Here is a 21,727-nt window from a genome sequence, read left to right as displayed (position 1 = left end):
TCCTTGTATCGCCTCTGCGGCGCTTCGTTCAGTTTTTCGAGCCTTTTGTCTGCGCTAATTAGCACAGCTTGTGGCCTTTTCACTGAAGAATTGCCAGCCAGCTCTGAGCTCTGGTACAGTAAAGAAAAAGTGTACGAATGTGGTCTAATTTTCAGTGCTTTCCATATTTTTGATTTTTTAACAGGAGATTTCAAGTAATTTTCTAACAAAGTATCAGATATTTTTTTTATATTTCTGCAAAAAGCTGTCAAATCCACCGTTTTTAGAAATGTTCTATTTTTTTCAATATCTATTAATTAACAACAGTTATTACGCTACCAAATTTAAAGAAGATAATATAATTTAATTTTTTAATTTTTAATTAAACTATTGTTTTAGTCTTGTTTTGTTGCAATATATTATTTAAAAATCTATCAATTTAATTCATTTTCCTACCGAAATGGTAAAACTTCTTTATTATTTTGATTATTAAATACTGATGAAACATTAAAAAGTTCGAAACTATTTATACTTAATATTATGTATAAATTAGGGCTTCAACATGTCACTTTAATTGAGTCTATTTAGTCTCCAGACTACATTCCCTTATACACCCTATTAATTTCTATAAGCCGTCGGCGATACCTTTATCCATTTAGCTGAAACACATTCATCAGAACGCTTGTGTGCGGCTCTATCCCTAAACTGTCAACTCAACATAATTTCAATTCCACAAATTCTAAATCAATTAATGTTAAGCTCTATCCGAAAACTTCGAATTTTTTGTGCGCCAGAGGGGCTTGTGCGGCGGGGGATGCACTGCCCTAAATTGGAAACAACAAATGTCAGCAGTTTTATGTACTGCAGACCACCACCGGCAGCAGCAACAACAACAACGGCAGACAAATACAATGTATAAATGATGATGTGGCTGATGATGAATGCACAAGGATGTGCCTGTGCGAGTGTGTGTGTGTGAGTTCGAATAAAACGGACATCCCTCCGTGCGTGTGTATTTGTCTATTTGTGTGCATGTGTGACAAAGTGAATACGAAATTTGCATACGTTGGCTTTACGACTGAATATAGGGAAAGAGTTTGCCTTGGCTACCAATTTACGAGCAGATCACCCAAATTGAAGGACTATCCGTCTCACTCCGCCGGACGTGTGTGTTTGTTGGTCTCGTCGCTTGTCATTTCGAATTTCCAAACATTTCTCGCAAAAAATAAACGATTTCAGCTTGAACCACTTGATTGCGGTACTAAATTAAATTATGGCGTTACTGAATACAGAATACATTTTAAATTTATGTAAATTTCGGTGCAAGTTTATGTTCATGCAAATGTGTTTATAGTATACAGAATGTTAGAAATCTCTAGAAGTGAATGAGGTTTATTTGGAGGAGAGGCCCAGACCAGAGGTAATGAAACTAGCATTTGCATTATATTTCCAAGTTTACTTTGCTGTCAATTTAATATGCGTTTCGGAAATATATATATTTTTTAATTTTATAAGTTTTAAATCTTTAAGTGTAAACCTTTTTTTCCATTAAGGAAAAAAAGTATTTGGATTAAATTACACATAAAACATTATCGATTACATTAACTGATAAAGAAAATAAAAGCGGCACGCTTATAATTTTCGTTTCATCTCATTTTCCTCTCAGGTAACTTTCGTAAAAAACTCACTTTTATAAACGAGCCCCAGCCATCTTTTGGTTCAATGCTTTTTCAGCCATTTCTCGTTAGCCTTCGTTCACTCGATTTCCACCTGAGTGTCTTGAAAAGCAAAGCGTAGCTCATTATGCAGTCTATTTGCAATATGCTTAAGTAACCAGACTCCCAATCCCCAGTTTCCCGGGCATCCAGTTCCACTGCACCAGCAACACCCACCGCCGCCGACCCACCCACAACTCCACAGAGTGCATTGTAGTGCCACTTGGTGGTCCTGGGCCCTCTTTTGCGTCCTGGGGCGGCCCGACGCTGATGTTTTGCGAGTGCTGCGGTGAAAATTAAAATTACTTTGGTTACGTCAAATAATGTTGCCTGCGGCGCTGTCCAGGACTCAAAACATAAAGCGATGGCAAAGAAGAACGGGTTGCCCAGAGGAGCGACGCAAAAAGGATGCCAAAGCCAGCATCTTCACCGGCAAAAGGCAACAATTTATAGTGGCCACCGAAGAAGGTATAGTGATAAATTTGACATGGCCAGCGCACAGACCCAAAAGGCAGCTGCGAAGAATGTAGTTGTGGAAGGCAGCAAGTGCTGCATTCCATCCCAACGTTCTCTTCATCAATTTTAATTATGCCCAAGACGGAACAATGGCCGCATTCTAGCGATGATATGGTTGGCAAGTACAAAATTGGAGAGTAAAGTACTTTACTTATTTATATATTAACTAGTATTTAAACATAGCTTTCTTGCAGATCCAGAGATACCGATCAGATGGATCCACCCTTCTTACTCGTGGGAAATTCCTTGATTATTTATAATAGTATCGATATATATAAATTAAAGTTATGCGCCCTCGATTGTAATAAAATAATCCACTTTAATCTTAGCTTAATTCTCAACTACTACGCCAACTCGTATTGCAATCATGCTGGCGTTTACCTCCTTTCAAATCAAAGGGAAAATTTTTATAACGAGCTGAGTTCGTGAAAGTACACAGAGGAAGGGAGAGACACAAACTACTTGCATGCAATATTTTATGGTAATTTTATGCAATAAACGTTGAAATGTTTGTCATCAATTTTCTTAACTCATATTTCATGTGCAACCCACCCACAAATTCTCCCACTTGCCCCACTTAGTCAACAGAGTCCTGCACTTTCTTCGCGCGGTTGGATGGAATTGAACGCCAGATGAAAGGAGCGGGTAAGCCGCCTGAAAGCTATAATTTCAAACACTTTTTATTTTAGCCGTTGTCTTCGCTAAGCGCCCCCCTTTTCCACCCAATATACCACCTTTTTCTTCCAACTCCGCCCCCTGCATCACGTTTTACCTCTGGTCTCCATCCAAATGATTTTACGGCAGACGCAAAGTGCATCTCTCTGAAAAACAGGGTAGTAATATAATTGGCTCTCCAGTTAAATATGGTATTCAAAAATAAATGTTAATGCTATTTACAATTGCGTTGTATTTCCTGTTTATACGTTCGATCTCATCTTTAAATGGGATGGTACTGTTAAATTATTTTAATGAACACCCAGTATAAGGCATCTCTATTCTGGGATATCTTGTATTGGGGATTGTTCGGCCAGAGTTCGAGTGGTGGAGCTATGCACTCTCCGTTCTCTGATGCCGGCCAATTTTTATTCGCTCCTCTTGGTTTTACCCTCACCTAATGTGATTTTCAGCGAATAAAAACGATAAATCTATGGGTAGTCCGATGATGATGATGACTACGGGAGGTGCGGCTGTGTTTGGCAAGGAAAGCGGTTTCGTTTTCATTCTTTCGTAGATATTTCGCTGCCTTCACTAACGAGGCAGTTAAAACGAATCTACGCCAATTTCTGAATTGCTTCGAACTGCAGCTAGAAATTGCAACCCATTAAATGCACATTTCCGTTTGTGAACGAATTTCCTGCTTTCCATTTCGAGTTAGCAAAATTTTTATTTGTATTATGTTGTTTTCCCCTTTCATGCTTTTCAATTATAACCTCCAACATAAAAGTGTTTAGCTAGATACCAATGTTATTTCGCTGTAAATGGTAAACAATGTAAACAATAATAACACGAAAGAAAATTAGCTTCAGCAACCCGAAGATTATATACCCTCACAGTATTTATAAATTTAAAAAAAACACCGATGTCTGATTGAAAACCGAGAAAATGTGATATCTTTTTTATCATTTTAAATATATATACTTTATATGACCAAAACTGCCCTCTTTACTGCGATGCAGTTTTTAATGCAATCCATAGCTGCTTAAAGTGACACTTCTTTACACTTTTTGTAATACGATTTAAGAACTTTAATATTATTTTTGATACGAGTACTCGCCTGATAAGCTGGATTATAAAGCCGAGCCTCAGAATTAATCGTCAAGCACTCGCGCAATGCACACCGCAGTAATCGGAGTTCCAGCATTCGTTGGAATTATTCTGATGTTCCAGCTTCTACACCCCGGATGCAGTCAATTTCTCGACCCAGCCTGCGGAATTCGAACACAATCGAGGACTGCGCATCGCATAATCAATGGCCATACAGCTAAATATAACTCGAGCCCCTGGATGGTTTTTCTGCACTCGACTACAGACATGTTTGTGTGCGGCGGATCTCTCATTACGAACAGTGCGTATTCATTGGACTCCAATGTCATTGGTTGTAAATTTCTAAGAACTGTATTTAATCTTGGCACCTTTCAATAGAACTAGTACTAACTGCAGCTCATTGCTTCATAGCAAATCAGCATTTGTAAGTAGCAATAAAAACCAAACGGATAGACTTTTAAGCACTCAAATGCATACCCTAATAGAGTAGCCAGGCTGGGGGAGTATGAAAGAACGAGGAGTGAAGAATGCATCGGATATTACTGCAATTTTCGAGAGGAGCACATGGTAGATGCGGGCTTCAAGCACAAGTTGTATGATCCCAATACACATGCTAACGACATTGCCATTCTGCGGTTGGCCAAGAGTGTCGTGTACAGAGGTAGCAACCTCGGTGTTTGGGAATAAAAATATTTTATAAAAGATTATTTTTGTAGACAACATCAGGCCCATTTGCGTTGTGTGGGATCATAAGTGGAGGCAGTATATAGACAAAATCGATTTGCTAACTGCTACTGGATGGGGAAAGACCGAAATGGAAAGTGACAGTGATGCTCTTCAGACGCTGGACATTCGTCGCCAGCCACCAGAGGTGTGTGCTAGGTTCATCGGCCAGACCATCGCTGGTAACCAATTCTGCGCAGGAAACTGGGACAGTAATCTCTGCAATGGCGATTCCGGTGGTCCATTGGGAGCAATGATAACGCATAAAAACACACAGCGCTTTCTCCAAATCGGTATAGCCAGCTATACGAACAGAAATTGCCAAAAGGCAAGTGTTTTCACTGACGTTCTGAGCCATGCCGAATTTATCCTTCGAGTGTGGAGAATGTACGGCAAGGGTCAAAGGATACCGATCCCAAAGAAACCCACAACGACCACCCGTCCGCCTACATGGTGGCAAACTCCAAAACAGACTTACCAAGACTACGATTACGACACCAATCATGGATCGCATTGGGATTGGAACTACAGTCCCGAGTGGTATCCTGGAGGATACTTTTATATTTCAACCTGGTAAAAGTTGTTAGAATATTTTAAGTACATTTATATAAATAAAACATACAAACATATTAATTAAAAGTTAATATAAACAAGAAATGGTCACTTAATCACAATTATCTTGCGAATTGCTCGATTTACTATGAAAATTAACATATACATACATACAAATTTCCGGGAATCCATTCTTGATAAGCCCATTGGCGACGTTATAAAGCAGAGATCTTCGATCGATCACCCGACATTCGAGCAATTAAGACCGCAGTTATGAAGTTCCTAGCATTAGCCATTGTGGCTATGCTATTTATTCTACCACTTCCAGGATATTGTCAGTTTCTTGACCCGAATTGTGGAACTATAACTGAATCAAAAAATCTAGTAAGGGTCGTAAATGGCAAAATAGCGAAATATAACTCGAGTCCGTGGATGGTATTTCTTAAATCAACTGATGGTGATTTCGTGTGCGGCGGAACTTTGATCACAAACAGTTCGTACAGAAATTGTTTTGTATATATACGTTTTTATTATAAAATGTCATTGCAGGACTGGTACTGACTGCAGCGCATTGCCTAAAACCGAACCAGACATTGTAAGTGATATCCATCCAATGAAAAATATTATATATCTTTTTTTCTCAGATATGCTCGTCTGGGGGAGTACATAAGAAGTGAAAAAGATGACAAATGCGTTGGAAGTTACTGCCATGTTCGAGTAAAGCACAAAGTGGACGAGGCTTTCAAGCCACGGCTATTTCACAACAAAATGTTCTGGAACGACATAGCCATTCTGCGACTAGAAAAGCCAGTGGTTTACAGAGGTGGGCTTTATAATATAACTTCAGTTTTCCCCACAAAAGGCAAATCCAACTTTTTAACTTTTTGTATGCTTGACTAGATAACATTAGGCCCATCTGTATTTTGTTGAATCCTAAATGGAAGAAGTATATCGATAAAATTCCGATACTAACCGGAACTGGTTGGGGCAAGACCGAACACGGAACCGACAGCGATGCGCTCAGGACCCTAGACATAAGGCGGCAGCCACCGCAAATGTGCCGCCAGTATATCGGTGCTAATATCGTGGGAAATCAGTTCTGCGCGGGAAACTCGAACAGTAATCTGTGCAATGGCGATTCCGGTGGTCCTCTAGGTGCCTTAATTCCCTTTAAGAACTCGAAACGCTACGTCCAAATCGGCATTGCCAGCTTCACAAACCGACAGTGCAAATATGTAAGTGTGTACACGGATGTTATCAGCCACATCGGCTTTATTCTCAAGGTTTGGCGTAACTTCGGCAACGGTCACAAAAAGACAGTTTCAAATAGACCTCAGCGACCGCCAACCAGACCACCAACCCGACCGCCAACTAGACCACCAACTCGTCCGCCGAGTCCACCGAGTCCGCCGAGTCCACCGAATCCACCGAGTCCACCGATTCCACCGAGTCCACCGATTCCACCGAGTCCACCTATTATCATCCCACCAGCACCGAATCCTCCTCCCATGCCACCTGTCATACCCCCGATTCTGGAACCTAACTTTATAGATCCCATGCCAGGACATTGGGACTTCAATTATGATTCGGTTTGGGACTCCCATGAAGGTCATTACGGGAAAGTGGACAATGACTGGTATAATGATTATAGCCCAGAGGGCGATTCGCACGAGTATTTCTATAGCCATAGATATCCAGGAAACTTTCCAATGATTCTTTAGCTGAAAGCGTATATGTTCGCAAAATAAAATATTTAAATCAATGTTAAGAAGAACAGAAATATATGTGTCAGCTTTACATGCAATGCCATAGACAAAATTATTTTTGTTCCAGCTAAGCTTTTGTTTTCCATGGGGGTTCGTGTGAAGGGGCTGGCAAAAAGCAAAGCAAAAGCATTGCCAACTAATTAAACTGATGAGAGACAAAGCCTCATGTGAAACAGTAACAAGCAGTAACAAAATAGCAGCAAATACTGCCTATCTGTCAGCAATCCACCCTGTGCACTTCTGCCTATTCCCCGAGCTCAGACTGATGTATGCAAACAACGGGCAGGAGTGAATCTACATCAGTATCTGTCTTGTTCGAAATACCCTTACCAGTCTGCAGATACATCCGTTTAAGTATCTGTGGGGGCTCCAGAACATTTTGCGAAGCTATTTATATTGACAAAATAAAATCCAGAAATGTGCGCAACATCTTGGTAAATTTACAATTTTGCTAATTATATATATATTTCACATATTTTTTAAGTAACCTCATTTACTTCACTGAAGGGCATACTTAATTTGTGTTGCGAAAGCCAGAATTACTTTCAGGTTCTGTGTACTTTTTTGCACTGTTGTTACGGCACATTTAAACAATTGAACACACTCGTATCCGTATGATGGTCAGACCATGTGGCCATGTGTATGCGTGGCATTCGACCCCCCCAAAAGCGAACTGTTGTCATGGCATTTGCACAATTTCCCACAATGAAAAATAAATAGGTGCTGGATTCATTAGGATTACAAGAGTTTGCAGTCGACAATTGTCGGAAAAAGCGGAGACATCTCATGTGAATGTGTAGAAATATAAAAACAGATAACAGTCAATTCGATTTTTTAATTGATGATTCCGGCTGTGAGCTAAACTGCCTCTAGCAATCCAATGGATTGACGTGTTCAAAGAAATGTAATAAATATTTTTACTGCCTGCAAAAATTCAAAAACCCCTCAAAAGTTGTAAACAGGCTTTCAACATTTTAAAAAAATGTAATAATCTGACAGGGATATTAATTGTGTTTTTTGCCGATGGGTCCTAATAAATATATATAAATTCGTGGTATATAAATAAATATTAAATTAATAGAGCAGAAATCTTCTACACTACAAGGAAATATATCGATAATTTACTTTGTGCGAAACATTTACGTTATCTACCCTATTTGATTTCAGTGCACCATAATATATTGTTTATATATTTATCGCACTGATATGCCGACTTTCGTTTCATATTTACCTCTGAATTTAGGGACATAGCTTACGCTGCGTCGCCTGCTAATTTCAATGTAGACTCTAATTTCATTGGTGAAATTCCCTTCTCTGGTAAATGTTTGCTCAACAACTGGCAGTACAGTTCCCAGCACTGCTGCAATTTCTGCAGTCAAAATTTTGAGCAAATAGAGTTCCAGAATGCATGTGCATGCGTATTGTTTGGACAGAAGCAGCAGGATGTGTCGGTCGTAGGGTGCATGAGGTGGTGGTGGAGTCTCTACCAAAATATTTAGCTAATTTATAAATTGCACATACTGTCCCTTTTCATCGACGCGTACACATATGCCCATTTTTTGTTGAGGTTTTCGACCAACAAAGGCATGTGAAGCACAAGTGCTGGTCAAACAGCAGTCAATTTAATTGACAATATATGCCTGCTTTATAAAATTAAAAGCCCGAAAACGACTGAAAGGAAATTTCCCTTCATTATCGTAGGAAAATAAACAAATATCTTTATTCTTTTAATGCTTAATTTATTAATGAACTAATAGGCACTTATTTTCTACGGAGCTTGTAGCACACATTCAATAGCTTCTTTATTAAATGTTATACATAATATCCGGTATCATATCGCTTCAGGACGGTTACATACTTGTGTCCATAAATGTGTATACATATTGCATAACTGCAAACAAAATTCATTTTAAAAATCGATTTACCCGCTGGGTTCTGGGTCCAGTGTCCTGTGTCCTGTGACGCAGACGTCGTCGCTGCAGTTTATGAGTTTATTGTTTACGCTGCTTTCAGCCATAAATATTTGCAAAGTGCTTGTAAAAAACAAAAGGTGGCAAGAAAACGGGGCACCCAGAGTGGGTGAGTTGGCGCATCGGACAGACAGTGTTGATGATGGCCAAGAACGCTGGGTAGCGGAAGCGAGGGAAAGCCAATAACTTTGTTAAACGCCATCGAGTCGAGCGGCTTTTGTTGTTACTCTGCTGGGGTCGGAGTTCGCACAGAACTTAACTTTTAGTTTGCATGTTTCAGCCATAAATGGAGCTGAAGGAAATTGAAGTGTCCATTGTCCTGCTGGGAATGGGATAGCCAGCCATTAGCCAGCTCCACCACTATAAGCTCGCAGAAAACAAGCCAGCCAAATCTATAATTGCCCCCAAACAATCGTCAATCAAATTGGGATCCGTCCATTGACTCCTGCTACCGTCTGTCCTGGCTTCCTTCCGTGTTAGCGCACCCAAGCTATAAAATTTAATTTATTTGTCTCTAATAATTTCCCACGGCGACTGTTTGTTCTGCAAGTGTTGGCCAGCTTGTCGAAGGGCGCAGAGTATGTACGATATCTGCAGGAGTGTATCTTTTGTAGTTACTAAATTAGTATATTGTTTTAAAAAAATATTAATGAAAATTTTAAAGCCCTGTCTCCTTTTAATTATAATTCTTAGATATGAAGTATAAGAGATAAATTTATTATATCACAACATAGTTAAAGGCTTAAAAGCTTAGTGATTTTTATATTAAACATAAATTCGCATTGCTTTAATGCAAATTATTTAAAATAAGGGTACCCACACTGCGGTGTTTAAGTATCTGCCCAAAGCGCACACTTGTTGTACCGATTTCTCCAGACTTCAGCCGAGCAAATCTGAAGCAACAAGGAGCTTGAATAAGGACCACACACTCGCTCCAAGACCCTCTCCGTTGGCCAAACTTATAACTTCATTTGGCTTGCGTGCCAATTTGAATCGAATCGGAGGTGGCTTGAGTGGGAGCAGCTATGGGGAATGCTCGTAAAGCTGCTGCTTTCCCACTTAAGCGCAATTGGTGGCCATAAAAGCCACCGCGCTTGGCTTGAAGGGATGGTCAACAAAGCAGGGAAGGGCCACGGATAATAAATAATTAGATCGTTTCGACCACAAATTGAAACTAAATGGGGCTAATAATAGGCAAACCCTTAGCTGCAGTTATTTGCATTTTTTCAATGAATTGCTCGTGGCCTGTACACTAAAACGCAATTATCGCTTTTAGTCTTTTAAATATGTAAATAATTGCAATTATGTTATTACTTTTAATAAATAATAAAAGTATTAATATGTTTTTTTCTTTCATAGCTTTCGCTTAGCTGTAATTTTTACACAATTAAACATATTTTATTATTTATATTTTATTATTTCACAATAAATTTGGAACTAAATTTCCAATTTCTATTTCTATTTTTTTACTGCTACATAATTTTATGTATTAATTTTTCTGAGTGCTGGAGGCGTAGTTGCTGTGGCAACGGAAATTTCAAGCCAAACAATTGACTTATCATTTGACTGGCGGAGCAGCCAATCCCCTAGAAGCGATCGAAGGGGACAATGGCGGAATTCCACGCAATCGGCTTATTCTGTTGACATTGCTGCGGTTTGTTGCCACTCCCAGGACCTTTCCCTTTGACCACCTGCCAACAACAATCACCCAAAGCCAACAACAATCACCGAGCATATCTTCCCAATGCGAAACAAAGAAGAGCTCTTCGGAAAATCAACAATGTTGACAGATATAGATTCGTGCTTGGGCGAGGCACGGAAGTATCAAGTTTATTGCAATTAAATAATGCTTTTAAAATAGAATTTTATAATCTTCTTTCACTTATCTATAGTCCTAATCAGCCGAGAAGAAAGTTTCCATTAAAATTGGTTAGATAACTCGTTAAACTTTTGCTACTACACTAGATAAAAAAAAATTGATCAATTCATTTAAATTTGCATATTCTTTCGTTTTCGCCATTTTACTTTCTGTTACTAGGGATTTTTCTGTCTACACTTTTTTGAAGTACACGTGGAAAGAAGCCACATTGGCCGAGATAAAAATTCAATTAAGCCCGTCCCAAGCCCACTAAAATCAACTGGCACGAACACCTTTGTCAACTAATTACATGTCGGCAACCCGATGGCCGACGAAAGGTTAAAGTAATTTGCAGGGGACCGTTCTTTGGCTTTTAATTGGAAAAATACGTTTTCGCATTGAGTGACAAAGGTGTGATTTATTATATTCAATGGCTGTTTGGTTCATCACTCCTTTTGGCCTTTTTCCAACTCCTTTTGGACCCCTTTCTGCTCTTGATTTTCTTATGTTTTGCCTTTTGTTGTCTGCAAACTTTTGTATTTTAGATTGCTTCCAAAAAGATTTTTCTTTGCAGACAAATCGAAATGAAATGTATTTGTCTATGCTAAACGACGTTTGCCTAAAGGACTTTAAAATTTAATTAAATTATATAAAAAGCATAAACAGTTAACAAAATGGGATTAATTTAAATCTTTCTCAATAACCACCACCTTGTTAAATGCAACAGTGACGAATAATCAGTTATCAGACAGGAAATTAACTTATTGAACACCTGCCAAACGAATACAATTCTCGGAACGTTCCATCAACTTTGATGGTGATTAAAATTTAATTAAAAAGTCTAGAAATAACACCAATGGATATCCAGTTAAAATAAACAGGAAGGATAAAGAAAAAATTATCAAGTAAAAAAATCTGAAGGGAAATCAGAACTCTCATAGAATAGAGATCGAAAACTTAAAATTATTAACTTCGTGTTATTTTAAGGATTAAATGGAATAGTTATCAATAAATTGTAAAATTCAAAATAGTTCAATCAATAAGCCTTGACATGGTGTATATTTCTGTAATTTAACAGTGATATTTGGTTTCTATTTAGTGAAATATTTATGTATTTATTTATTTACATATAAAATAGCATAACTCATTGATTGCAATTATTTGTATCTTCACCACACTTCCTAATAAGGACCTAATGTGACCTATCAGTTCGGTCTTATCAGCTTATTTGATGTTATTGCCAGGGCATTATGAAAAATTCCCTCTGTGTTCGATGCCTAAGTGGCCTCAGGTGCGTGTGTTTTAAGCCACTTTATGCTGCTGTGCACGTAATTAGTTAACAAGTTGCATAAGTCCTCAGACCTAAGCCGTTTAAGTAGCCATGGAGCGTTGATGTTTTCGTCCTCCTTTCGGGTTTTCGTTCTTCTGCCACTTATAGTCGGCTTTGTCCACTTGTAGCTAACGTACACGTTCGTATAAACGTGTATACGGGTATCTACACGGATAAAAATTATAGATTCCTCTATAAGGTTTTATGATAATAAAAAAAATAGGCAAAGGTTAAGCGTCCATCACAAGACTAACTATGAGTAATTATTTCTATTTAAAATTTACTCAATTTATTCCTATGCTTAAATAATTCCTCGTAGTTTAATAGCGTATTTAATCATACGAAATAAAATTGGAATTTTAAACCAATTTGGGTCGACATATAAGTTCCTCAATTGCTTTAAACCGAAACGCATGTGTTGTTCCCTTTGAAGGAAACTATTTTTCCTGTGCATCAGTACGTTTGAGTTGGCAAGGACATTTTATGCAGCTAATGATGTATTCATTTTCTATGTGCAGCTCTTGCTCCTCCCCAGTGTGTCTTTTCAGGCTTTCAATTGCCGGCAAATGAAGCTCCTTGTGGGGCTGTCAGAGCGTTCTGTGTGCTTAGTGCACTGGAAAGATACTTGAATTCGTATGAGCAAATAATGCGATTTGCTTAATGAGCTTGCCAGGACACAAAAAAAGCACACAACACATACACACACCGATAAGTAGGCAATTCGGTCAGCGAATTTCAACCTTGAACTCAATCTGTGAGCCGTAGTTAATTCCGGTAAATATATTCACAAATTCCGGCTGGCTCGGGCCGATTCTTTGGCCCTTCGCTCCCAGGAGAACTATAAATAACCCTTTCGATAACAAACATTGCGATGTGTTGATAATAAAGGGTTGATTTATTTCTATGCTATGTTGTGATTTATGACCTTTAATGGCCGCCGATGGAAAAGCTTGTGATGCGAACGCCGTCGTTGTTGAACAATAAAGGAGGAAGGAATTCGACAATGAAAATTTAACATTTAACATTGGGCAGCTGCAAAAAATGTGAAACAAAAAACGAAGTGAGAAAAGGCAGCAATAAATGCGGAAATTGTGGTGACTGGTGTGTCTTGAAGTTAATCAGTGAAAAGACATCATTCTTAATAGAAATAATATGCAACGAATTACATATTATTGTGTTTATTTTATTGCGGCGTAGGGCTTATCTTTTCTTGCCTTTCTTTTTTAATTTATATAGGGAAAATTAATTAATTTTATTAAATAATTAGTGATTCTAAAATATTAGCAACGGTGCTAATGATTATGTTCAATGATCAAGTTCAACTGCAATCCATTATACTGATATAATAATGACTCAAAATTCTCGGAATAAACAGCCTGATAAGACCGATTGTCCAGCTTATTAAAAAGAAATGCACTACCGATTGATCCGCAGTAGCGTAATGGATTCAGTTGTAATTGGAATCTCAGCACTGCTGTTTCTGCTCCCCATCCCGGGATCATCGCAATATCTCGACGGAAGGTGCGGACTTCTGTCGAATGGGAAGATTGCGAATAATATCTCGAGTCCGTGGATGGCTTATCTTCATACTTCGGAATTGCTATACGTGTGCGGCGGAACTGTGATAACTGAAAGTTCGTCAATGCAATCTCTTCTTCGAATTCAGATACATATTCTTTTACATTACAGAATTAGTTCTGACTGCAGCGCATTGCACAAGGGCCAACGAACAACTGCACGTGATTTGAAATATTTACCAACAATAAATTTCTTTTAATATATATGCTTACAGAGTAGCTCATGTTGGAGAGTTTATAGGAACGGAAGATGCTAATGACACGATGTTATCCGAGCACCAAGTAAGCCAAACCTTTATACATCCCTTATACAATACGACTACAAACGCCAATGACATTGCTATTCTCGGCTTGGCTACGGATATTGTGTTCTCAAGTGAGTTTATTAATTGCATTTCCTTTCTTTCTAATCTATTAAGACTCCGAAGTATATTGCATTTGCTTAATTCGAATTGGTTCTCTTCGTAGAAACCATTAGGCCTATTTGCATAGTGTGGTGGACCATTTGGAGAAACTATATCGACAACATCCAGGTGCTAAGCGGTGCACAATGGGGTCTACCCAATTATCAAAATGAAAGCTATGCATTTAGAATTACCGAGATAAGACGTCAACCAGCAAATATGTGTTCTACCCAAAACGGCACTGCAATTTTAAGCAGTCAGTTTTGCGCTGGGGACTCGGACTCCAAACTGTGCAACGTAGACTTTAGCAGTCCTCTGGGAGCCATTATATCCTTTAAGAACTTTCGCCGCTATGTCCTAATCGGCATTGCAACCACTAACCAAAAATGCAAAAGGGCAAGCGTTTATACGGATGTTCTGAGTCACACCGATTTTATCCTTTCAGTATGGCGACAGTACCACAAAAGTGAAAGATCTCCCAAAACTTGGGATCTGCAAAATAATTTCGATGTGGAAAATACCACATTGAATGCTAATTCAGAAGATTAATATTATTTTGTTTAAGCTTTTGCGGCGTATTAAGTATTAATAAAAAAAGTACAATCACTGAACTATGAGATTTAAAATGTGGTTCTTACTTTAAGAATTTTAAAATAATACAAAATTACTTTTAAAAGCAAAAAATATCCTTGAAAATGCCGCAACCTTCTCACCGTTAGCCTGCATAAATGAAAGCGTCCATTTTGACGGAGGCGGTACTGCGAAAAGTAGGAAGGCCTTCGAAACTTCCGGAAAATCCCGATTTGGTTTGAACAATTAAAATGCCTGAATAGCCGAGGTGCCCGCCCACATGCCAACCGACAGCACATTAACTACAAATTACATTCACATTAGTGTTTCGGAATTTTGCAGCCTGCCCATCCGGTCGGTTCCTTGGTCCTTGGTCCGTGTGCCGTGTTCCTTATTCCTAGTTCCTCGATTCGGCCTGCTCGTGCTCGTCCTCTTGTGCTTTTCATTTAGTTGCCTTGCTTTTTTCACCAAACACCTAATAAATCAAAGCGGACTCGTGAGAGACCCCAGGAGTATGCTTGTTAAATGCTCGTAATAAATTAGCTGCCGCCTCCCGGACCGCAAAGCCCGGCCCGCCCCCTGAACAACCGCCAACTGAACCGAACCCCCGCCCACCTGCCAGACACTGGGGGTCCCCGACTCCAGACCCTTGATTATTGGCTTAGCTCATGGTCTGACCATTTTACAATTGCCTCCCCGCCATCCGATGCCCGCCAATTGAACTCAATCGATGCCATTCCCGCTCTACACTCTGTGGCCCAGACTCATTCATTTTGCTTGCAATTTTATTTCTTTTTCTTTTTTGTTAGACATTTTTTTTTGTTATTTTTTAATGAAGTCAGCGCAAAATTTTACGCTGGGCTAGCAATTATTGAGCTTGGCGGGTGGAGTTTTCCGATTGGGGGAAAAGATTTCCCGCATTTGGCGTTCTCTTTTATGCAATTCATTTTTAATTCCGCTTTGCTTGAACTTTCGCTAATAATTTGGGTGAAGTGTTTAAAACTAGTTGAGCTAGTTTCTTTGTTCTCAAAGAATACTGTCAACTATTAAAAAATATTTTACGGCTCATATTAAGCACAAAAATACTAGTCTAATAACGCGGTGCTTGAGTTCCCTAATATCAAACTCAATTTCCAACCCTTTGCATTACCAAAAGGCTCGTGTTGACTGAAATCAGCTTTCTTTGATATAAATAAAACGAGCTCATGAACACACACGGACATTTTTATGAGTTGCGCGTAAATGTTGCATAATTGTTTCATGTACACAATGTCACACGCACGCGACTAACGAAGTGCTCCATGATCGGCGAAGAAGTCGCAGTTTTCTGGCAGAAGGAAGCAGGTGGGTCGAGTCGACGCTAATTAGAATGCCAGAGACAGGTAGAGGAAACCAAGTAGCAGGGATAGTCATCTGCAGCATCCCACATCCTGCACTCCGAAAAATGGGATGTTGTTAACAAGGTATTTATATAAAGAAAATGTCACACAAATTATACAAATGCAAATTTAAGTACCGCATAAAACCCACATTTGTAAATATATATTTTGATATTTAAAATAGAATCCATAAAAAGTCCTGTGGACTTTTTTTCAGTGCTGAAAATTTTGTGCCAGCCAGGCAAACTTGATGAGAGGCGCCTTCTTGACTTCCAGCCTCCGTGCCAAACTTCCTTTCTACCATTTTATTTGAACAACTTTGGCGCAGAAAAGTTCTTAAGCGTGCAAGTAAAAATGCAACGTCAACGCCTCGAACGTAGACCCAAAGTTAAATGTATCTGAGTAGCAGCAGTGAGGTGGGTAATGGGGGGAAGTGCATCACGCTAATTTCAGCAAACGCGTGGCAGGCTAAAATTAAAATAGCAACGCCAGAGATGCTTACTTTCTGAATCAGCAGCAAATAAAAGGTGGCGTGCGCTGCAAGGTATGCGACCAAATTTGCGCAGGCTTCTGCAAAAAGTTATACGTTCTAAGTGGATACAATTTTTAAAACTTTTTGTATGTTCACTTACTTATATCATACAGACAAATACAAATACAAATACAAATTTTTATAAAAATATAAAATAGTCAAAATGACTAACATTCGCACTAAAATATCTAACAATATGTATAAAAATTTATAAAATGTTTGCTTTTATTTTTAAGATTCAAATGTTCATCGGCAACCCTCTGTACGAGTACATGATATAAAAGCCCCAAAATTCCGAGACTTATTTATTATTCAAAGGCCAAAAATAAGGGATTCCGTTATATATTCAGAAGTGAGAGGCTGAAAGGCTAAGCAATTTAAATTTAATACATGCAGCAGCAGACGTGGTGGCTTGGTCACTTTGCAGTTGCATGCCGCACGCGTTCAGTACCCCCACCACTTTTGGCCACAACTGTTGCCCAAGGCAGTCCAAGGAAAATCGCTCCAAATGAAAAATCACAGCGCCGTGCAGCGGTGTCTCATTCCGTGCACCCCACTTCCGCTTTCCCCGCATTCTCTTCCGCTTCCTGCCTTTTGGGTTCCGCTCACCCACTGGCCAGCGAGGTCCTATCATTTTTATTGTGTTCTGCTCGGTGTGGCAAAGTCATATTCATTCACATTCATTCATTCACTTCTGACTTGCAACACATTTTTATATCTCCTCCTTTGGTGTTGCTCTTTTTCTGGGCAAAGAGTGTGAATGGTTTTGTATTTTTATCCAAGTTTCTCATATACACTTTTTCGAAATTTATTGTAAGCCCAAATTTTTTGGACCGCACCTTGCTTTCAAATATGCAGCCAATTAAGGATAACAATTAAAATACACTTGCGTTCATTGATTTCATCTAAGAACTTCTCTGCAGTCATTTATCAATGTATATTCATACAATATTGAATTGTTAAAGTAGAGAGTTGTTTGTAGTCGGCCTGACTGAACGACATTCGTTTTTTGTTTATTTTTTTCGTTTTCATTTCCTATTTTCACATTTTTACTTCTGTCTGTGCTTTGGCTTTTTGATGTGTCCCATTTTGTGTTTGGTGTGGTGTGTGCAGTTAAAAGATTTATAAATATGAATTTTATACATTGTGGCATGAAAAATGCAAATTTTAGAAATGGCCAAAGGAAATAGAAATGGTCGTGCGCAAAAGCACAGATTTTGCCATTTCCCTCAAAAGACTGAAGTCCCAACATTCCCCTTTGCCCCTAACCAACGTCTATTTTGTCTCTCATTTTTTTGTGTCCTTACAAAGGAGTTTAATAGTTTTTTCCACCATTTTTTATTTTGTCACACAGATGCGTTTAATGACCAAAAGACTGAAACATCCAGGATTGCAGCGAATGCAACAAATGGCCACAGGAACCACGAAAAGAATACTCTTTTAATAGAATAAAAGATGGCATATCGGTACAGTATTTCATATACAGTATTTTGATTAGTTCTGCCTATATACTTCAAAATTTAAAAGCTATGGTGTGCATAATCCTTTGAATGCAATTGTTATATGTTCTTATTGTTCAAAACATATATATTTGTGCTAACAAACTGCACTTTTAAAAGGTACATTAAAGTCGATTCAATGTTTAATTAAGCATTTTCGTTTCATTACTAGATAATTAATTGCAATTTGTGCATGATTTTTTTGCAACCCCACTGGCTGAATGAACTTGTTTGTTTTTTTTTTTTTGTTTGGCAATGTCATAAATCAGTACACTTTTATGCAAAATTTTCCGGAAATTTTATGGCTAAAATTGGCAGTTCGCTGGCTAGCTGAAGGACATTAATATTTATTAACATGCGGTGCATGATTAATGCACAGTAATAAAATTAGTTAAAGCCTCGAGAACTGCCGGCATGCAACGGGAAAAAATAGAATGTGCCCTTTACAAATAAAGGTTTCAAGTTGGATTGTAAAGTGTAATTAATATTAAATGTCATCAATTATTCTAAAACAGCACATTCGTGCACATGGGGTGCGATAATTGACAGAGAAATCGCTATTCCCATTTAAATCAATTAAATTATGAATGCGACTAAAATTATTTAATGATGCACAGGGCCATCCCGGTTTGGCTTCTCCCAGCCACTTGATGACAGCAATAAAATAAATTTTGTATTGCGCAATTGCAGTTAATTATTAATTCAATAAATTTTTGCCCACTCACTTAAAAGTATTTCAAATAATTGTCATCAATAAGTGCTCGTGAGTGTGTCTGTTGGTGAAGCAAATTACATAAATTATGCAGTTTATCAACAGCCGAGGCAAAGAAATTGTCATTTAAAGAGTGTGTTAATTGTCAAGTGGCTTGCGGAAGTACACATTTTAATTGAAATAGCCAACTGGAGGACTTATGAAATTAATATTTAAGCTATCTGATAAGTTGCAAGAGGTAAATAATTTAATCAGGCGAAAACCACACGTCAATTTAAATTCAAAAGCTGAAAGCAGATGAAAAATCGTCGCCCTCATGTGCTCCAAAATTATATGTATTTGAATAGTAGAGTCCTCTGTAATTTGGTGCTCTTTGAATTAGCTAGCAGAGTGAATCATTAAAGTTTATCGACTGTAAGCTTTCAGTTTCACATGACTTTGCCGAGGCGCATTACTAAATTAATTGTTTTTTGCTGCTGGCTGTTAAAATCCTTCTCCAAAAGTTTCTCTTGGCTCAATTATGCCATCTAGTAGGCAATTGTGAAGACGCCACAGCTGCATTTGATTTTATTACAGCGATTTACATAAAACAGTCAAGCTAAACGGCGCATACAATCGTAAACCTAAATTTTGTTGACAATCAAATTAGTTGGCCAAATCCGTTTACCCCGGATGACATTTCAAAGAGTATTTTGCCATCCCTGATAAGTCAGTAATTAGCAAAATTTACATATACAAAAATTGTTATCCTTTATCTGAAATATTAAAGACATCACTGAAAGTTTTTAATTCAACCGGAATTCATTTTTGATTAGTCGGTGACTTTTTCGCTGAACTAGATTCTGAGGAACTGTGACCTTTGCTATAATACCGCCATGCTCGCAGGATAAAGTCCATGTGGCTTAGCACATCCGTGTATATACTGGGCATGTTGCACCTTTGATTCATTGTGGCGATGCCGATCTGAACATATCTCTGTATCTTTTTGTGAACCACCATGGCTCCCAGAGGACTGCTGGAGTCCGCGTTGCATAGATTACTTTTTGTGTCCCCAGCGCAGATCATGCTGCTCGATGTGTTCTCCCTAAAGGTGCCCATATAGTTGTGACACCATTCTGGTGGCTGGCGTCGGATGTCCAGGATTCTGTTTCCACCGTCATTCTCATTCTCTGGCTTGCCCCGTACAGGGCCACTTAGTATCTGAATGCTATCGATATAGCGTTTCCACGAACGATCCCACACAATGCAGATCGGTCTGATGTTGTCTATTCCAAGAAAACATGTTCTCTTTAAAAATCTAATTGATTCATGTTAAACAATTTTCTAGCAAAACCACTCTTCATATGCGAATAGAATCATATATATTCACCTGTGTAAACAACTTTTGTTGCAAGCTCAAGAACGGCTATATCAAACGCATGTGTTATCATATCGAAAAAGGGATGTTTGCTGGATTCCCTTACATCATGCAACACTGTTAAGGTTTTTTCTTCTCCTCCCATAAACTCCCCAAGCCGAGCTACTCTGGAAAATAAACATCTATTCAAATACGATTTTTTCATCGATTTGAGCAGCTACTTACAGTTTTGAGTTGGACGTTACGCAATGCGCAGCAGTTAGTATTAGATCTAAAAACAGGAATTCCGTATTATCATCAGGCAATCAATCATATATGTACATGGAAATATGTGATACTTAGAAGCTAATATTAAATAATAGCTTTTATTACGAACTGTGAGAGATCAAAGTTCCAGAGCACACGAATATCAAATCAGTCGTGTGGAGGAATGCTATCCAGGGACTCGAGGCACGATTTACTGTCCGTCCATTCTGCTGAACACCGCACTCGCCGTCGAGAAATTGGTTTAAAACTAAAGAGGGTATACACATCAATAGAAGAATACTAACTACTGGCATTCCGATTAGTTGTGCTTTCATCGCGATACTGTCGTTTGATCGTACGAACCTCTTAGTTTATTATAATCGACATAAGTATATGCTTATCAAGAAAAAATGGGAAATGAGCTCGCTGAATTCGAAAGCTTTCAAGACACAATCTATTGGGATTTTGTCTAACCGTTTTTATTGTTTACAGCACAATTTTGAAATTGAGTTAACAGAAATATAATCCGGTTTTCCAGATTTCCATTTAGGATCGTCTTTTATTTCGACAATCTCCATTGAATTTAGGGAAGTGCATGGCATTTCGGGGAACTCGAAAGAGTGCTCCCAAGTTTACAGGTCACCAGCGGCAGTCAATTTTCTTGTTTACAATAGAGCACACATACGCAGCCCCACAACCCACACCCCACCCCATTCACACACGCACACAATGACAAATAGCAAACAATTACAGGAGGCGGGGCGAGGCCGTCTACGCCCCCATATCTTTGTGCGGCTTCGGTGTTGTTGTTGGTTTTTGGCCGCAATAAATACAATTTGCATGACAAAATAGCAAACACCGGCAGCTTTTGCATGTGCCTGTGTGTCCCTATGTGGGTAAGTGTGCGTGGGCGGGAGATGAGTTCGGGGCGTGGCGCGGAAGCGTCTGCAGGTTCACTCAGCCAAACAAAACTACACACAAAAACAATCAACGAGCAGTCCAATGCAACAACACTACCAACAAAGGACCTCATTGCATGGTCCTAAATACCGAATATAAAGTACCCTTTGCACACTTAAGATCTAACTTAAAGACCATTAAATAACATAATAATCGATTTTTCCGCTCTTTAAATTTTTAGCTTTTTTCTTATTTATTAAAGCTATTATTTTTTTTGTAATCTCTTGTATAATAAGAAATATAAAACTAGCTTAAATATAACTAATCATGTATTTAGATGGGTTAATATTAGAAGTTAATATTTTCATGCAAACTTGA

General features: G+C 38.5%; 4 protein-coding genes and 1 long non-coding RNA gene across 9 annotated transcripts; 4 read left to right on the top strand and 1 right to left on the bottom strand.

Moving 5' to 3' along the window:
* Positions 1–557: 557 nt before the first annotated feature.
* Positions 558–3,074, top strand: LOC6732365. Of its 3 annotated transcripts, none has more exons than XR_006542020.1 (5): positions 558–954; positions 1,832–2,352; positions 2,405–2,691; positions 2,792–2,855; positions 2,917–3,074. It is a non-coding gene; the product is annotated as an uncharacterized LOC6732365 (long non-coding RNA). The 3 variants fall into 3 exon arrangements; XR_006542021.1 differs by having other exon boundaries at positions 559–892; positions 1,832–2,347; positions 2,917–3,072; XR_001599965.3 differs by having other exon boundaries at positions 562–954; positions 1,832–2,347; positions 2,917–3,071.
* An 846-nt stretch (positions 3,075–3,920) lies between these two features.
* LOC120284193 (serine protease grass) lies at positions 3,921–5,355 on the top strand. The gene is made up of 4 exons (XM_016178267.3): positions 3,921–4,275; positions 4,353–4,398; positions 4,460–4,635; positions 4,691–5,355. The coding sequence occupies exons 1-4, from the start codon at positions 4,041–4,043 to the stop codon at positions 5,272–5,274; spliced, it is 1,041 nt and encodes a 346-aa protein (XP_016025013.1). The 5' UTR covers positions 3,921–4,040; the 3' UTR covers positions 5,275–5,355.
* A 116-nt stretch (positions 5,356–5,471) lies between these two features.
* Positions 5,472–7,046, top strand: LOC6732364 (chymotrypsin-like protease CTRL-1). Its single transcript, XM_016178268.2, has 4 exons — positions 5,472–5,742; positions 5,799–5,844; positions 5,894–6,072; positions 6,150–7,046. The coding sequence occupies exons 1-4, from the start codon at positions 5,523–5,525 to the stop codon at positions 6,968–6,970; spliced, it is 1,266 nt and encodes a 421-aa protein (XP_016025012.2). The 5' UTR covers positions 5,472–5,522; the 3' UTR covers positions 6,971–7,046.
* A 6,524-nt stretch (positions 7,047–13,570) lies between these two features.
* Positions 13,571–18,087, top strand: LOC6732363 (vitamin K-dependent protein C). Of its 3 annotated transcripts, none has more exons than XM_039298035.2 (4): positions 13,571–13,807; positions 13,863–13,908; positions 13,966–14,032; positions 17,990–18,086. In XM_039298035.2, exons 1-4 carry the CDS (start codon positions 13,585–13,587, stop codon positions 18,077–18,079), a joined length of 426 nt encoding a protein of 141 aa, XP_039153969.1. In that variant the 5' UTR covers positions 13,571–13,584; the 3' UTR covers positions 18,080–18,086. The 3 variants fall into 3 exon arrangements, with proteins under 3 accessions (XP_039153969.1, XP_044779611.1, XP_016025011.1); XM_044923676.1 differs by having other exon boundaries at positions 13,573–13,807; positions 13,966–14,126; positions 17,990–18,087; XM_016178269.3 differs by lacking the exon at positions 17,990–18,086 and adding an exon at positions 14,219–14,728 and having other exon boundaries at positions 13,588–13,807; positions 13,966–14,126.
* A 168-nt stretch (positions 18,088–18,255) lies between these two features.
* On the bottom strand, positions 18,256–20,790 carry LOC6732362 (chymotrypsin-like protease CTRL-1). Its single transcript, XM_002079447.4, has 4 exons — positions 20,580–20,790; positions 20,429–20,474; positions 20,216–20,370; positions 18,256–20,111 (listed from the first exon to the last, which is right to left on the bottom strand). Exons 1-4 carry the CDS (start codon positions 20,782–20,784, stop codon positions 19,648–19,650), a joined length of 870 nt encoding a protein of 289 aa, XP_002079483.3. The 5' UTR covers positions 20,785–20,790; the 3' UTR covers positions 18,256–19,647.
* Between the last annotated feature and the right edge of the window lie 937 nt (positions 20,791–21,727).

Source organism: Drosophila simulans, chromosome 2L (assembly GCF_016746395.2).
Source record: "Drosophila simulans strain w501 chromosome 2L, Prin_Dsim_3.1, whole genome shotgun sequence".
NCBI lineage: Eukaryota > Metazoa > Arthropoda > Insecta > Diptera > Drosophilidae > Drosophila > Drosophila simulans.
This window is presented reverse-complemented; position numbering and strand designations above follow the sequence as displayed.

What these genes read in the sequence shown, in the direction of transcription:
- LOC6732364 (XM_016178268.2), top strand. Translation starts at nt 5,523, where the DNA reads ATGAAGTTCCTAGCATTAGCCATTGTGGCTATGCTATTTATTCTACCA. An exon ending in CGGAACTTTGATCACAAACA is followed by an intron (nt 5,743 to 5,798) that starts GTTCGTACAGAA and finishes ATGTCATTGCAG; the next exon opens with GACTGGTACTGACTGCAGCG. An exon ending in CTAAAACCGAACCAGACATT is followed by an intron (nt 5,845 to 5,893) that starts GTAAGTGATATC and finishes TTTTTTTCTCAG; the next exon opens with ATATGCTCGTCTGGGGGAGT.
- LOC120284193 (XM_016178267.3), top strand. Translation starts at nt 4,041, where the DNA reads ATGCACACCGCAGTAATCGGAGTTCCAGCATTCGTTGGAATTATTCTG. An exon ending in CGGATCTCTCATTACGAACA is followed by an intron (nt 4,276 to 4,352) that starts GTGCGTATTCAT and finishes ACCTTTCAATAG; the next exon opens with AACTAGTACTAACTGCAGCT. An exon ending in TTCATAGCAAATCAGCATTT is followed by an intron (nt 4,399 to 4,459) that starts GTAAGTAGCAAT and finishes ATACCCTAATAG; the next exon opens with AGTAGCCAGGCTGGGGGAGT.
- LOC6732362 (XM_002079447.4), bottom strand. Translation starts at nt 20,784, where the DNA reads ATGAAAGCACAACTAATCGGAATGCCAGTAGTTAGTATTCTTCTATTG. An exon ending in GTAACGTCCAACTCAAAACT is followed by an intron (nt 20,371 to 20,428) that starts GTAAGTAGCTGC and finishes TTTATTTTCCAG; the next exon opens with AGTAGCTCGGCTTGGGGAGT. An exon ending in AACAAAAGTTGTTTACACAG is followed by an intron (nt 20,112 to 20,215) that starts GTGAATATATAT and finishes TTCTTGGAATAG; the next exon opens with ACAACATCAGACCGATCTGC.
- LOC6732363 (XM_016178269.3), top strand. Translation starts at nt 13,615, where the DNA reads ATGGATTCAGTTGTAATTGGAATCTCAGCACTGCTGTTTCTGCTCCCC. An exon ending in CGGAACTGTGATAACTGAAA is followed by an intron (nt 13,808 to 13,862) that starts GTTCGTCAATGC and finishes TTTACATTACAG; the next exon opens with AATTAGTTCTGACTGCAGCG. An exon ending in TACGGATATTGTGTTCTCAA is followed by an intron (nt 14,127 to 14,218) that starts GTGAGTTTATTA and finishes TTCTCTTCGTAG; the next exon opens with AAACCATTAGGCCTATTTGC.